Below are 17,569 nucleotides of genomic sequence, written 5' to 3' on the forward strand. Positions count from 1 at the left end.
TATATTCGTGGTGGTGTTTTTGTATTGTATGGTCCCTCGCGGGGAGTATTAGGTCCTTTTGCCTCTCTCGCCCTCTCTGCTCCAAAGCTGTCTGCTTCTCTCTTTTTCCTATGTCTAATTGCTGCGCTCCGCGTACGTCTTTTCCCTGAGATTCCGAGCAAACCGCGTTCGACGAAGACTTCACACCTTTTTTTTTTAACAAACAAAACAAAACAAAACAAAACTCACTCATCACTCTCCTCACCCCTTCATTTTCACAAATCTTATAAACACCACCACCACCACCTACTCATCTTTAAATTATATACAAATCTTTCTGTTTTCTTTACCAATGAGGGCTCATCCGAGGCACGAGCGCCGATGGGCTTCGGACTCCGTCCCAGAGAGGTCCATGGTCAGCGCCGGATCATCATCTCCGGCAATGACCGACGACTCCAACTCCAGGGATCAGGAGTTCGTCGAGGTAACTCTCGACTTACAAGATGACAACACGATTGTCCTCCGCAGCGTCGAGCCCACCACCGTCATTCACATCGATGACCTCGCAGGCGCCGGAAATGAAACTCCGACGTCGGCTTCAGCTTCTTGGTCGCCATCCCCGATACGGAGAAGCTCGTCCAACAATCGGATACGGCAATTCTCTCAGGAGCTCAAAGCAGAGGCCGTGGCCAAAGCGAAGCAATTTTCTCAAGAGCTCAAAGCCGAGCTGAGGAGGTTTTCGTGGAGCCAAAGCCACAGCTCGAGAGTTCTATCCGCTTCAACTTCTCAGAATGCATCAGCCGGTGGCGGCGGAGGCGGTGCGTTTGACTTGGCGCTGGCCGCTCGCGCTCTGAGGCGGCAGCGAGCACAGCTCGATCGCACTCGCTCCGGCGCTGAGAAAGCGCTTCGGGGATTAAGGTTCATTGGTAACTACAAGAGTACGAAGACCAATGGCGTCGATGCTTGGAACGAAGTGGAGACCAATTTCAACAAGCTCGCCAAAGACGGCCATCTCTTCCGCGCCGATTTCCCTCAATGCATCGGTACTTCTACTACTAAAACTACGTCAACTCATATGCACATTATATATTCAACTAAAATTTTTGTAAACAAGATTCGTGTTTCCAAAAAATAAACGATAAAAAAAATGATCGGACAGTTTGCTGCCTTCTGTAATATTACTCTATTAATTTTGGTACATTACTGATTTTTGTATGTATGCTGTTTTTGTTTGATTGTTCTTTTTTAGGAATGAGAGATTCGAAAGAGTTTGCGTTGGAGTTGTTCGATGCGTTGGGTCGTAGACGCAGAATGCAGGTTGAGAAAATCAGCAAGGACGAGCTCTACGAGTTTTGGTCCCAAATTTCCGATCAAAGTTTCGATTCGAGGCTCCAGATCTTCTTCGACATGTAGGCATTAATTAATTAATTAACTAATTACAATTATTGCTCGTCAATTGTTTACTTAACCTGAAGAGTAATGTTATTCATACCATATTTTTGTACCACATTTTCATACTTAGGTGATATTTGATGTAGACAATCACATCATTAGAATTAATCAAATATTTAAATTTAGTTCATTATTTAATAAACTAATAATTAAAAAAAAACTAGTTACTTAAATGATAATTGTGGTATATGTTGAGTCTTTCTCCTTCATTTCCTTGGGTTTTGCAAATTTTTCAAATGATGTGGCTATGCACATCAGATGACTTAGTATAGAAATGTGATATAAAAATATGGTATGAATAACATTTGTATATTCATTTAAAGCAAACACTTGGACAAATACGGCCAAATCGCCTATGTCGTATTTCACCTTTCTGATATGTTTAAACTTATATGTAAATCTTTTAGTTCATTTTTATATATTCCAATAGGGTGGACAAGAATGACGACGGTCGAATTACAGAAGAAGAAGTAAAAGAGGTATTTTTATTTTATTATACTTTTTCTAATCAACTTTGAACATGCTTAAGCAGCCACGTTAAAATAATAACATATATGATGTTCATGAATTAGCCTAACTCCGCACCGACCTAAATCACTCAAGAAATTTGAGCTCTCTAACAGACAAGTCAGGCATAAGCTTCTTTGGTGGTTTCATATTTCCATGGCCTACACGGTGTCATTTGCTTTATTATAATTCATGGTAGGCAGGATTGGGTGACCATAAATCCATGAAAATTCCAAAACTAACTACCACAATTAAATTAAACAAATACTTAATAAAGTAATTAATTAAAATGTCTCATTTTTCTTGGTTCATACGCATCTTTTTCCATTATTAGTTGGGATAACAAGTGCACAAACGACTTTACATTTTTGTGAGTTTGAGATTGGACGCATGGCATCTCTAATTCTCTGATCTTACCAAATTTTTGGGTATGGTCTAATCGTTTTCAATGGGGTTGGTGAGGGTTTTTAAGTCAATTTTTGGCAGTAAGTAATTCAGTCGTTGTTTGGAAAATTTTAATTAATGGGAACTATCAAGTCAGTGTTTGCTAGAAAATTTAGATTTTTTTTAACAAACGTTATTATCTACACTAAGAAATAATTGGAAAATTAAGATTTAAATTCTTATTTTATTTTTTACCAAAAAGAATTCTTATTTTATTTGGTGTTTATTTTATTTCTAATGGTTAGATCATCATGTTGAGTGCTTCTGCAAACAAGCTATCAAGATTGAAGGAACAAGCAGAGGAATATGCAGCTTTGATCATGGAAGAGTTGGATCCTGAAAGCCTTGGCTACATTGAGGTAGGCCCCAATTGCCTAGTTATATCTAAATATAATTTATTTGTGCGACACAACTTTTAGTTGGACTTTTTTTTCTCTCTCCTATATATGTATTTCTAGCTAGCCATAAGCGTAGAGATTATTAGATTCCAAATCTTGGAGTCTTTGTTTGTAGTACGACTTTTACAGTACTTTGTAATAGAAAATGATATATTAATAATCAAAAGAAAATTACTTGAATTATAAATAGGACGTCCTGAATAATGTCAAAATTCTCATACCACGCTACAATGGTTAAGAAAATTTAGCTATATAGTCTATGGGAAATCCCACTACACTTTCTTAAGGGATGAACTTCTATAATTTAATTTGCAAATTAGTTTTCTCAAAGTAATTAATTGGGTTTACATGTCAAATAAGGCATTGATCAGTTAGACTTGACTATTTCTTACCGTGGCCACTGTCACAGTTAAAATTAAGATGCATACTCTAATTATCAGGTTGCCTTTTTCTTATTCTTTACTTATCTTCCCTTCTCTTTGTTTTGATGAATTCACCTTCTTAGACAAAAAATAAAACTTTATCTTGCCTGAATTCAATTATGTAGCTGCTATTAATTGTTGATTCAGACATGAGTTTTTTTTTCCTATGAAAATTTGCATCAATAAGGTCGAAAAATAGTTGATGAATAATTCCAAAGGAAACGGTAGTGAAACTTTTTCCTAAGCTGGTAATTAAATAGGTCTTCCAACCATGCATCTTTTCCATTCTAAAAAGCATTTTATGACTGTTTCAAACACCTTTGTTTTATCTTTAAAAAAAACACTATTCTTTTATTTACATGTAAATACAGAAAAATATTTAACTAAACCAAACTTAGTGGAAATATTCGAACGATTGAAAAAGATGTGACTATTAAACGTCATAATCTTGTGAGGACGTTAACGTAATTTAATCATACATGTTGAAATAATCCTCACCTACTGCACTTGCAGCGAGTGCCATTCTGACATTCACATAGTTGTGTTCCCGCGTGGAGCTTCTACTTCAATGCTTTATTCTCACTCCAACACGTAGGCACGCGTGTGGGGTTATGAGTTGACATCGTGCAGATTTCTGAAATCTTTCTTGCGTTGCTTGGTAGTCATCTTCATTTCATATGTTCATCGTATATTATTATTTATATTTAATTTTAAATTTTAAATTTTAAAATAATTTCTAATCGTAAGATATACGATAAAATGATGAGATCAAGGAATCCCTAAAAAAATGATCTGGTGAGGATCATTTTCCGTCATCTTCTATATCTCAAGAGTTTGTCCAAAGTGGTATGGTTTTGCTATCGAACTGGGTTCGAGTTCAAACTTTGTCTAGGAAAAAAAAAATGGAGTAATTAGGTTTTCATCCTTATTTTTACTACTCTATTGATTAAAACCTTATTACTTTTCAATTTTTGATCAAGGTCCTTTGTATTAATAATATCATTAATTATTTCAATAATAAAATATTTTTTATTTCTAAATATATTCATTTAATATTAAAAATGTTACAATTAGTATATTTATATTTATGGCTAAATTTTTTATCATATATTTTTATTTTTAGTTTGTACCCATTTTTAATTTGCAACCCTTTTTTAATTTGTACCAATTTTCCTTTCAATTTTAATTTGTACCCATATATTAATTTCTTTTTGTGCCCATATTTTTTAAAGTTTTATTTGTATTGTACCCATATTTTTTTATTTATTTGTACCCATTTTTATTTTTGCTAAATGTACCCATTTTGAAGAATGTACCCATGTTTTGATACAATAATTTTTTGGTTATTTTTTATGAATGTATCAATGTTTACACACACACACACAATAGTATATTTATATTTTAATATTTGTAATCCCACAAATTATGTTTTTTATTTAAAATCTCATTACTATAAACAACTATAAATTTTAATTTTTAATTTAAAAAATATAGTAACGTACATAGAAATAAATTATCAATTAATTTTAGGGACTTGGATCAAAAATTGAAAACCAACAAAGTTTCAGTCAAAGATTATTCATAACTAGGGACCGCATCCAAAGTCTCCCAAAAAAAAATCTTTGTGAAGATTTTGTTGTTTATAACGTGGATGATGATGACGACAGTGAAAATGTTGATGCAGTTATGGCAATTGGAGACGCTTCTACTACAAAAAGATACGTACTTCAACTACAGCCAAGCACTAAGCTACACGAGCCAAGCCCTAAGCCAGAACCTCCAAGGGCTGAGAAGGAGGAGTCCAATACGCAAAATGAGCACCAACTTAATCTATTATTTGCAGGAAAATTGGAGGAGAGTCTGGGTTTTGACATTGTGGTTTTGCATTATGATTGCGCTCTTCACATGGAAATTCATACAGTACAAGCAAAAAAGTGCTTTTCAGATAATGGGTTATTGCCTTCTCACGGCCAAAGGTGCTGGCGAGACCTTGAAATTCAACATGGCTCTTGTGCTGTTGCCTGTATGTAGAAACACCATCACTCGGCTCAGGTCCACCAGGCTTGGCTTCTTTGTACCTTTTGACGACAACATCAACTTCCACAAGGTACACACGTGCATGACAATCTCACTCTTTATCTTTCCTGATTTCATACCTTGGTCCCACTTATCTTCGGACCCATTTACATTTAGAAAATATCGCATATTTGTTAATATTTTTTAGTATGATTGGACGTAAGTTTAGAATTTTTGTAAGCCGTGACTTACTCAATGATAGTTAGAAGTAGGAATGGTAACCGTTCGGTTTGGAAACAAAAATATTATATTTATTTTTATAACCATGAAAATTAATCATATTCATAACCGCAAATTAACTATCGGGTATTCTCCATAAGCATACCTACCGGATAACGGATTCCTCATCGGTTAACGGTTATATCCATCTTTGTCAATACAAAAAATACATTCATTCAATTGACGCATGATAATTTAGTAAATATTAATTTCGTCATTACTATTTAATGTATAAAATGATTTAATGAATGGATCTTGTGAAGCATAAAAATTAAAGTTAAACATTGATAATGTTGGCTGATCTTTGATATCTCTCATAAGTACCATTAAAATTCTCATAAATTTTTATTCATATCAAAACTTATGGAACTTTCCCACAAAATGCAACTCACATAATGCAATTTTTGTATTTACACTCAAAGTAAGGGATTTGGCGAATAATGAATATACATGTGTGTGTGTGTGTGTATTTTAATACTTTAGTATTATGAATAATTATATTATATATTATTCGGTTCAGATTTGGAAACGGATATAGATTGGGGATTCCTATAACCATATCCAAAACGACAACCAAATTTTCATACCCAAATCCAATCCATTCGGGCGGTTATCGGGTTTTACGGTTAGAATTGTCATCCTTAGTTAGAACAAGTTAAAATGTCTCTGTGAGTCTTCCCAATCCTAAAATGAAGGACTGTTGTGACGAAGCCACCAGTTGTTCCCCTTTTTTATAACAAAATGTTTTTTGTAAGGCAATTACATGATTGATTTCACATGAACAGCGTCTCTATATAACTTCGTACGTGCAACTAAAGGTAAAATTGATAACATTTAGGGCCGATGCAAGTTTTAGGGTTAGTCTGGAATTGTTGTGTTAAAAAAAAAAAAGTACTTCTGCTGCTGTGTTATGAGAATAAATAGTTGTAAAATAAAGTTGTTATGTATTTGATAAACTTTTTTTTTTGTAAGAATGCTTTTAATAAAAAAGAAAAAAAAAGAAAGCATTTGGGTGTTTGAAATTTTTTTTATAAAATTGCTGTGTATATGTTAAATGAATAAAAAATAATATGATATTTAATGTGATAGAATAATTTTTAAAGAGAATAATGCAGGGGTAAAGATTGTAATTTTGTTACATATGCAAGGGTATACTTGTAATTTGAAAATTTCATTGAATGGATGTTATTCACTATGCTTTGAAAAAAAAAAAACTTTTTTTAGAAGGATGGTAGACCATACTTCTATTTTTTTTTGCTTTCTACTATCATTGATAGTAATTCTTTAGAATAAAAATATTATTTTTTTGTTTTACCAAACATATTTGATTTTCTAGATTTTTTTTAATAAGCTGTTTTTTTTTTAAAAGCAACACAATCTCAAACCATTGGAAAGCACCAGCTTCATCCAGAGACTATGGATTTGGATCCTCTTCGGATACCCCCATTGGGGATCAATGCATAATGACCATTCATCAAAGATCGTGCGGTCACAATTAAATGCTTTTAACGTAAAACGAGGCTGTTTTACTTTTAAAAATATAAAAAAAACATTTAATTGTGGTCGTACGATCTTTGATGAACAGTCCTTGTGCATTGATCCCTGGTCTGGAGATGATCCAAATCCAGAGACTATAGGGAGCAAATGTTGGTGAAATAAATACCATTTTACAACTTCTTTTAGGAGTATTTTGATCTAGGTGCTTGAGTTTTAAATTTGTTAGACTAAACATTCCTAACTTTTAGACTTTTTATTAAGCTACTCTCTACAATTTTTGTGCACAGTTTTTAAATTGTCCTCTTTCTAAAATTCAAAAATAATAACCAAACCTCCTAAATCTAGCCTTTTTATACCAAAATTATTATTATTATTATTATTATTATTATTAATCCAAAACAAAAATAGATATTATTAAGCTATCCATTAATGACGTGTACCAAATATTAAAATTAAACTTACCAAAAACTAAAATCAAACGTATCAAAAATTAAAACTAAATGTACCGAACACTAAAATTAAACGTACCAATCAACGATATGTATAAAAATGAATGTACCAAGAATTAAAAAAAAAATACCAATCCATAATACGATAAAATCAACGTATAAAAACAAAAAATAAATGTACCAGACTACCAGTAATGTATACAAAATAATTCCCTCAATAAAATGTATACATAATAATTTTAAAAAAAATATAAACATCCGCCATTTTTCTCATCTTGTTATGTTTTAATTTTAGGAGAAAAATATATTTTGTTAGAAAAAAAATAACAAAAAGAGATAATTTGATAAGTATTTTGAATGAAAAACCGTGATTATCTCTAAAAAAGGAGTTCACAACTTTTAAAATACTTAAAAAAATTAGCAAAAAATTATAATAATAATTTTTACCTTGGTAAGTAGAGAAATGTTGATGTGGCTTAATTTACCTAAGCGCCTTAGTCAAAATCTTAAAAGGCACAAATGTTTTTGATAAAAAAAACTTTACATTTAAAGCGTTTAAATCTAATTAAGCCTTTTTTATGGGAACTTTAATAAAAAAGGTCTTCTCCAATTTTTTATTAATTAAAAACTATTTAATAATTTTATTTAATGAAAATTATTTAAATTTTAATGAAAAGACTTGAAAAAAGACCAATGTTTAATATAATAAATACAAAAGTAATTAAAAACTGATGAGCAGGATTCCGCATGTCCATCACACACACACACACTCTCTCTTCTCCCTTACTATTTCTTAAACTGAACACTGACTATTTCTAAAACTGAATACAGGTATTACACTATTTCTTAAACTAAAAACTGATTATTTTTAAAAACTGAAATGGGTACTATCATTATTTCTTAAATTGAACATTAGTGCTATCACTTTTTCTTAAACTAAACACTGACAACTTCTTAAATTGATTATTTCTGAAACTAAACATGAGAACATTATTTCTTAAATTGTAATTTTTTACACTAAACACGGGTTGGCGTGCACCTTGCACACGCTTTGGGTTGGGTTTTTTTTCTTTCTTTTGTTTTTATCATTAAATAAAGTTTTTAGATAATTTTTTATTAAAATTTAAAGTTTTTAAACTTATTTCATTAGTTTTTTTTATTTGTTAGGACAAAAGAAAAGAGAAAAGCATGTATAGTGGGAACCAGAAACGCATTGACTTATTCTTGTTCACATGAATTCCAAGGATGTTGCATATGCGTGTGTTGGCACACGATTCTAAAGTTCGCCCTAGACAAGGAAGTAAAACACTACTCTTCTTTTTATTAGGGGAAAATACATAAGATGTGATTGTTGAGTTACATTAACTTGGTGACTCGATTTATATTCATCTCAATTTTGTTTTACTCACACAGTTGTTTAATCATATGTGTTATAAGTATTATTAATACAGCCGGTTGTGCAAATATCATCACTTGTTCAGGATCCGAAATGATCACCTAATCTATCTATTGGTGATAATGTAACCTTCCTACGAGGTGCCAAAACTATTATAGTAGAAGTATTAAATTAATTTTTAGAAGTAATAAATTTTTTTTTTTTTAATTTTTTTGTATGTCAATATAGTTCAAGTTTAGGGTTTAGGAGAGGGAAACTCACTGGAATATATTCTGGTTTAGGTAATTGTGGATGATTTCCTCTGCAGTTTGGTTCTCTACAATATAATCGTAAATGCAATAATGTGCCTTATTGTGATAGATATTTTTTTATGTATAAAGCATTGGCTAATAGTCTTGGAGTAGCATAACATGACACAACAAAGTGAGACTGTTTAACAGCGAGAATGAAAGTGTCCTTGGTTTGTGGAGGTCCTGAATTTTTTGATTAATCTTGTTACCTAAATCCCTGACTAATTAAACTCAATTCGTGATATGAGATGGGTGATAATATGTGACATCCGTCTGAAATGTGCTTTCCTTTGATAACCTTTGCAGACAATTGCTGCGGCCATTGTAGTTGGTGTCATTCTCCATGCTGGGAACCATCTCGCTTGTGATTTTCCGAGGCTTATAAAGGTTTCCGAATCAGTCTACAAGAAGTATTTGCTTCACGACTTTGGAAAGAATAAACCCAGCTATCTAGATTTGATTAAAGGGCCAGAGGGGCTGACTGGAATTATAATGTTGATATGCATGATTATTGCTTTCACGCTCGCTACACGGTGGTTCAGGCGTAACCTCGTTAAGCTTCCCAAGCCCTTCAATAGGCTCACTGGCTTCAATGCCTTCTGGTACTCACATCACTTGTTTGTTATTGTCTATGTCTTGCTCATTATCCATGGCGTTTTCCTCTATCTCGTGCACACGTGGTACCTAAAGACGGTAATCATTTGATATCCTTCAATTGATTAGAAATATATCTTCAATTAAGTAGGGTTGCTAATAATGTCTAAGTTTCTTAATAACGAATGTTATATTCATGTTTTTCAGACTTGGATGTATCTTTCTGTTCCTGTTTTACTATATGCTGGAGAAAGAATCTTGAGAATCTTCCGGTCTGGCTTCTATACCGTCCGTCTTCTGAAGGTGATCATATAAAGGGCATTAATACGCAACTTCTGTTGTTAGAAAACTAGAATTAATATAACGCTAGCTTCTTCTTTGATAGTAAATTGCAACCTAATGACTTATTTGATTAGACATTAATCCTGAACGTGTAGGTTGCTATTTATCCTGGAAACGTTCTCACATTGCAAATGTCGAAGCCACAACAGTTTAAGTACAAGAGTGGACAGTACATGTTTGTACAGTGCCCAGCAGTTTCTCCGTTTGAGTGGTAAGTCACCATGGTGATTCCCATTTATGAAAAATGCTCAATTTTAGTCCCCTGCCTATAATTATTGTATGGATTTTGTTTCTGATTTGCTCATTCTGAGTGTGAATTTGTTAAAATATGTATGTCAGGCATCCATTTTCGATTACCTCAGCTCCAGGCGATGACTACCTTAGTGTTCACATTCGTCAGCTTGGTGACTGGACGCAAGAGCTTAAGAGGGTTTTCTCAGAAGCTTGTGAGCCTTCCTTAGCTGGGAAGAGTGGTCTTCTGAGGGCTGATGAGACAACCAAGACAAGGTGCATATCATGATATTATTAGTATTTTGTTCTCAATTTTAGTATGATATCTAAACACAGTTTTCTGGGCACCAGTTTGCCCAAGCTTTTAATAGATGGGCCTTATGGTGCCCCTGCCCAAGACTACCGGAAATATGATGTCCTGCTGCTTGTTGGTCTTGGAATCGGTGCAACGCCATTCATCAGTATTTTAAAAGATTTGCTCAACAATATTGTCAAGATGGAAGAGCAGGCAGTAAGTACATGTATAACCTGTGCACCCATTCTGCTTATTGTGACTGCTATTTCACTATCCCAACGTTATCATCTAAATCTGTGTTTCTTGATCACCAAGTCCTTTGCATCAATGAGAACTCACAAATTTGCTTTCTTTTCTTCAGGATTCTGTTTCAGATTTCAATAGAACATCAGACCTAAGTTTTGGGAGTATAGATTCTCCCAATCCCAACAAGGTTTATCCAAAACGAAAAAAGCCTCTGAAGACCACTAATGCCTACTTTTATTGGGTAACAAGGGAGCAAGGCTCATTTGATTGGTTCAAAGGAGTGATGAATGAAGTTGCAGAGCTTGATCAAAGGGTAATTAGACATGTTTCGTGGAATTGCTTAGGTATATAGAAAGATGACCATAATTAAGTTACTTACAACATTGCCATAATTTTTTATTTACTTTTAGGGTGTCATTGAGATGCACAACTACTTGACTAGTGTGTACGAGGAAGGTGATGCTCGATCAACACTCATCACCATGGTTCAAGCTCTCAACCATGCAAAGAATGGGGTGGACATTGTGTCTGGCACAAGGGTAAGATATTTGATCTCTTTTATTCTATAGCACCTCAAGCATGCTGGCCTTTCAAGCATTGCTCTTTCCACCACAGATTTTTGTGGCATCGAAGCTGCAACCAATGCTTTAATTTGTCATTTTCTTTTTCTTCCCATGACATAAACTTGGGAACTTTTGCTTTACATATGATTCACTTGGGATGTTGTTAAGTCACCAAAACTGAGTGGATAAATGGTCCATTGTGGCTCTGTTTTCGTTTCATAAATAAGATACTAGCTAGTTATATCCGTGGCACCCCATCATTAGTCCTTTTTGGGTATAGCGTCGAGGTGGCGAGCACTTCCCTCGGTCATCGTCGTGACTTTAACCGTACTTATTATTCTTCATTCTTATATAATTAGGTGCGGACCCATTTTGCAAGGCCTAATTGGAAGAAAGTTTTCTCAAAAACTTCCTCCAAACACTGTAATGCAAGGATAGGTAAGTCAATATTCTTAACCCTATAAAACATAAGCAGAATTTGCTTGCTTCCTCCTAATTCTTTTACTAATTAACTGTGTTCAAATATTGGATTAGGGGTATTCTATTGTGGAGCACCAGTTTTGGCAAAAGAACTCAGCCAGCTCTGCTATGACTTCAATCAAACAGGTTCAACCAAGTTCGAATTCCACAAGGAACACTTTTAGAACACTCTGGGGAAATACTTATATATAACTACCATGCCTTTTAGCTTCTCCATTCAAATCCATATCCCTTCCTAATACCTTCCTTAATCTTAAATCGATATAAATAAGAAAATGAATTTTGTACAGTCTTGGGTAGAAAAAAGAAATAAAAAGAAATTTAAAGTGCATACATATATACTTATACAAATAATCTCTACCTAGTATTTAGCCATATAAATTAATGTAAAGAACCACAACCAGAAAAAAATGTTCTGGTTAGTGAGAGGACTATGAAAATTTTGATTGCTGCTTTCAGCCTGCTTTTGTACACATGTAAAGATATGATAGGTGGTAAGATGTACAAGGTGATCTAAAATGCCATTGTTGGGGACCTAGTAAAGCTAGAGTGCGATACAGCTTCAATGGAGAAGTTTACCAAATTGGTAATGATTTGACTTGGATGGGTAAATGGAAGAAAACATTCATATGAAGACAGATTGGAAAAAGGAAAAGTTAACAGAAGAAGGTTCTTTCTGTGGACTATGGAGGTGGAGGAGTGAGATGGCTTTGTCTGTTGGAGTGATTGATCTCCTCCTTTTGTGAAGTGGGCACAGATAATATCCTTGTAGAATATGTGGATGAAGCAGTCGCCAATGCAGGCTGAAAGACCACTTGCAGATGCATTGTAGTTACTTTTAAGGTTACTTTCAAGTAATAAAATTTTGCTTTTAAATGGGGATCATACCTTTTTTTTTTCATTGTGGTCAATCCATATGAAAGAAACATAATATGGAATCTCTTTTGTTTATGAAATTATGTTACCAACATAAGTGTATTTTCTAAGAAAATCATGAGTAGAATGTTTAATTCAGAATTGAGATTCCAAATCTAAACTTTTATAATTCACATGATATGAGCCATTCAAAATATAACACAATCAATATGCAAATTGGAGTTTACTAGCAAAATTTTGCAATGACATGAGATATAATAAGAAATTTTTCATTTGTTCTGGACATCTTTTATAGTTCATTATGCGAGCACGTTTACATTTTATATTGATCTTATTAATTTGGAGATTTTCATGTGGCATGGTTGTGAGAGTGATTTTGAGAGCTCAGTAAAACAATTTTGAAATACACATTAAAACTAATTTAGCGTGTATTTAGAAAATAACTTTCTTTTTAAAATCTTACTTGTCCTAAATAATGTGTAAGGTGCTAATAAAAAAAAATCCATAGCTAAAAGTTGCATGAGTGTGGATATTGATTCTGCTATTATCACAACAAACACAAGAATTGTATGCTTATGAGAAAAAAAAAATAACTATAGAATTTGTAAAATAGAACGAATACAAACTTTAATCGATAAAAATCATTTTTAACTCAACATATTCAGGGGATTTCATGGTAACTGATTACTAGGGCTATAAATTTGCTCGAAAAAGTTTAAGCTCGCACTGGATTTGGCTCATCAAAGCTTGGTAGTTCAAGCTTGACAAGTAACAATACTTAAACATATATATATATTAAATATGTTGTAAAAATATAATAGTTTTTATTTCCGTATTCTTTGTATAATACGTATTTAATTTTAGCTTACGTTCCGGATTCGAGTTTTTTCACTAACTCCAAGTCCGGGATGTGACAAGCATGCTATCCAACATTGAACGTCACCAAGCGCCTATGAATATCGACATGACTTCGGTGTCGACTTTGGGTTGTTAATAAATGGGCACAAATCAGAGTAAGTCCACCCCTAAAAAATGAGATGGCCCAAAGTTCATTTAATCCACCCAAATGAATAGTAATTGACTTAATTGAACAATAATTGGCCACATGCATCTCCACCACTAAAAAATAAGCTGGCCCAAAGTTTAGTCAATTCGTATTAAAATATTACTATTTTTTATAAAATAATAAAATGTAATTTTATTTTTAATTTTGGATAGAATTTTTAACCAATCTTGTTACGCCACGTGTTATTTTCTGAAAGTAAAATTTTTGTAGACGATGGTTAGGTATTTATATAAAAAATCGTTTAATTGTTTTTTTGTATTTTTAAATATTTTTATAATTTTTTATTAAGTTAATTAATCTAGACCGTTGGATTTCAAAACTATTGAAATCCAACAACCCAAAAGTGGGCATGTGGCCCACTGTGAGATTCTAACAAAAAAACTCAGCCATGGTTGACGTCAGATAATCCAGTTCCTCACTCAGCCCATTCTGGGCCGCCCTAGATACTGGGGTGGATTGTGGGTCGGTCTATTTTGTGGGGTGGAGTGGGTTTTTGTAGCAATCTGTACCACATGCAAATGCAATGTAGTTATTTTTAAGGTTACTTTGCAGTAATAGAATTTTGCCTGTAAATAGGGATCATATTTCATGGGTTTTTTTTACAGGCTTAATTCTAGCTCAACCTGTTTTAAATGGGCTATGGACTTTCAACACCCCGCTTGAATTCGGGAGGTTTTGATACAGCTCTCGTAGCTCATAGCTAAAAGTTGCATGATTCTGGAAATTGATAATTGGTTTTTCTATGATCACGACATACACAAGAATTGTATACTTATAAGCTCACCTTACCATATTAAGGTGATTTACATGGTAACTGTCTAACTGGTCACATATTGAACTATAATTATCGAACACAGATATGTTCATGTCATACATTAATCGGGAACTATTGTCATGAAAAAAATACTACTTTTATCAGAAATCATGCATTTAGAAGTAATCATACTCAGGGGTTAGAGTTCAGAGGCACTACTCGGATGATTTTCGGGTCGCTCTTTCAATTATACCCAGGAATGCGCGGAGCCCAGGTTTGAGTGTGTAACCCATAACGTTTAGATTGCATAAATTTTCCGGAAGTTGGATGGTGCACTAGAAGTTGCCGAACAACGGGGTCATGTCCTAATGTCCGTTGTCCTCCTAAGCATAATAGCGCTTAATACGGCTCAAGCCTCATAAGTTGCTAATAGGAACACCACGAAATGGGCTATAAGAGACTTCTCTAACACAAACACTTTTAAATTTTTTAGACTTGCACCTTTGTATAGTTTTCAAAGTAGTGTGATATGTGGGATGTTGGGTATTCCTTGTACTGCAAAAAAGAAAAAAAGAAAAGAAATAACAAACAAAAGTCATGTGATATTCAAACTATATTCTTATTATAAAAAATAGGGGTTTGATTGGGGAGAGGGGGTGTGATTGCATCCGTCTTGGACTGCCTACATATCTCCAAACTTGGAGAATCAAATCTCAAACATAGTTCTAAGAAAATATGATGCAATGTGCATTTACATTGGGGTTCATCTTGACGAAAGTGCCTTGACATAGGCAGGCTTTGGAGATACTTCTCCATGGCTACGCATAGACGGGCGTTTATGCTCTTTGTGGTTGAATCTATGGTTGATGACTTGCATAACTTCTCATGTCAACGAAGAATCAAACCACGTCTAGTTCACTGCAGATTTCTAGAAATACCTCATAGACTTGGGGATATTATATGTTTTGGTGATTGGAGCTATACCCGTGTGTGCAAAGTTATAGGTTCATTTGCCTCCACGTGCTTTGGCATTGCCCATATGCTCTTGCTCCCCATATAGAATTGATGCTGAGGATTGACTTTTTAGCTGGTCACCAGTCTTCCGTCTGTGAGTTCATACTGCTCGGACTTACCTTGACCTTTCTTTTCATCAAGTTTCCCTTTTTTGGCTTTGTCCTTCACAAATTCCCAGCAACCTAACAATATCGCTGATCAAGTAGATCATGGATATGATCATGGAACGTACTACAATTCTGAGGAGTGTGGTCATGGCATTAGTGGAAAGAGCAACATTCATTTGGCGTCTTTTTAGCTAGATGATCAGGAAGACATTTAGGCCTTTTAAGGAAAGGCTTGTCCTTAATGTTGTGGAAGACTTTCTTGATTATAGTATTCAAGGTAGCATAATGCTTTGGTAAATGAAGCTGGCTTGTCCTTGCGTTCTCTTTGATCATTCTAATAGGAAGAATGAGGCGGAGTATCACATTCATCCCTCTTCCGATCGAACCTCATGTCTTGATTCAAGTAAGAGTTCATCCTTTGAGCTCTGTCACCCTAGCTGGTAATGTCATCGACTATGTCAAACCATTTTGCTAGAGCATACATCGTTGTTGTTATACAACTCTTAGCATTCCAATAATCCATGATGTGGTAGTTCCAATCTGATTCTCTATAAAAGTATTTGAACTTGGGCTCCGTACACTTTTTAGGATGAGGTGCATATTCCATGGTTGAAGAAATAGGACCTCTGGCCTTGGTGACAACCTTGCTAGAGAGTTGATTCCAAGTGTCTCACTGAGCATCCCTAAGGTTACCATGGTTTAGTGGGCTGCGCCATTCTTAATCTTCAGATGAATCCAAATTGTCAAATTTGATGGGCCTAGGCTCCAAATAGGAGGTTATTGTAGTGTCTAAGGTGTCAAAGTTGCGCTAAACTCTGATCTTGCATGAAATGGTATGACTGACACTCCGGCCACCATGTTGTTCCGCTTGCGAGTTTGAATTAGCAGTGTCGCCGGGGTAAAAATGGGCATTGTTACAATCAGCTGTCCATCAAGGGTGATGGGATTCAAGCTTCCAAAACCGAAGATAGGGACTTAGGTTTGTAGAGTAGTTCTGCGAGTATTCTCTAGAGATGGTGGGGCACGTGTAGATTATCATAAACAACATCTTAAGTTATGCCCTAGACTCTACCTTATTTAAAGAAAGCAAAATTAGAGGACTAGCCAGGAGATTGGGAAGGACCAAATAGTTGGCAAGCTCTTATTTTTGGAGAAACTTTGTGGCCTTTATGTGCTTTTCGAAGTTGACAAAGTTTGAACTATTCTCAGCCGGAGAAGTTGAAAACCGTTGACAGAAGTAGTGATCCTCAACAAGGTTTCCCATATCTAGTCTCTGGTGTGGAGAACTTCACCAATAGGAGCGTCACTATTACCCGGAGCGATAGAGGCATTTAGGAGTAAGGTTTCCTATATCTAGTCTCTGGTGTGGAGAACTTCACCAATAAGAGCGTCACTATTACCTGGAGCGATAGAGGCATTTGGGAGTTGATTGTTTCCACCCTAAGTGTTGGTGTCAGCGTTCACAGAGTTGTCTTCAGTAGACATGGTGTAGTAGAATGATTTGGTAGAAGGACTATGAGTTCACATCTCAATGAAAAACACCAATTATTGGAACCAAATATGCGCATTGGTGGGATACCAGTCAAACGCTCTCTAAAGGTTAAGTTAGTCAACAATATTGAGACTCAAGCAGTGAGCAAGAATAACTATGTGTTACAGGATTGTTACCAGAGTTAAGCCCTAAACAAGGGTATTTATACTAGTCGAGAGAAAGACCTTTTAGAATATGGAATCAATATTAAACTGGAGAATCCAATAGGATATCTGGGCTTATATATTGTTTCCTCTTAGGTGTGTGATTACTTACGTTGCACGCCAATCCCTAGATTGTAAGAATCTTCAAGAATATAGGAAATTCATTTGACCCTAACT

General features: G+C 34.5%; 1 protein-coding gene across 2 annotated transcripts; it reads left to right on the plus strand.

Annotated features, from left to right (window-relative positions):
• Nucleotides 1–28: 28 nt before the first annotated feature.
• On the plus strand, nucleotides 29–12,897 carry LOC126599723 (respiratory burst oxidase homolog protein A-like). 2 transcript variants are annotated; one of them, XM_050266136.1, is made up of 14 exons: nucleotides 30–1,022; nucleotides 1,229–1,388; nucleotides 1,862–1,910; nucleotides 2,628–2,741; nucleotides 4,887–5,309; nucleotides 9,436–9,822; nucleotides 9,931–10,026; nucleotides 10,161–10,276; nucleotides 10,405–10,572; nucleotides 10,648–10,807; nucleotides 10,953–11,150; nucleotides 11,248–11,376; nucleotides 11,760–11,838; nucleotides 11,935–12,897. In XM_050266136.1, the coding sequence occupies exons 1-14, from the start codon at nucleotides 332–334 to the stop codon at nucleotides 12,042–12,044; spliced, it is 2,880 nt and encodes a 959-aa protein (XP_050122093.1). In that variant the 5' UTR covers nucleotides 30–331; the 3' UTR covers nucleotides 12,045–12,897. The 2 variants fall into 2 exon arrangements, with proteins under 2 accessions (XP_050122094.1, XP_050122093.1); XM_050266137.1 differs by lacking the exons at nucleotides 11,248–11,376; nucleotides 11,760–11,838; nucleotides 11,935–12,897 and having other exon boundaries at nucleotides 29–1,022; nucleotides 10,648–10,817; nucleotides 10,953–11,036.
• The last annotated feature ends 4,672 nt before the right edge of the window (nucleotides 12,898–17,569 follow it).

Source organism: Malus sylvestris, chromosome 14, assembly GCF_916048215.2.
Source record: "Malus sylvestris chromosome 14, drMalSylv7.2, whole genome shotgun sequence".
Classification (NCBI taxonomy): Eukaryota; Viridiplantae; Streptophyta; class Magnoliopsida; order Rosales; family Rosaceae; genus Malus; species Malus sylvestris.

Bases quoted from the DNA above. Each gene is read 5' to 3' on its own strand.
- LOC126599723 (XM_050266136.1), top strand. From the start codon at position 332: ATGAGGGCTCATCCGAGGCACGAGCGCCGATGGGCTTCGGACTCCGTC. The intron at 10,027-10,160 runs GTGATCATATAA...CTGAACGTGTAG, and splicing joins ATACCGTCCGTCTTCTGAAG to GTTGCTATTTATCCTGGAAA. The intron at 10,573-10,647 runs GTGCATATCATG...TCTGGGCACCAG, and splicing joins GATGAGACAACCAAGACAAG to TTTGCCCAAGCTTTTAATAG.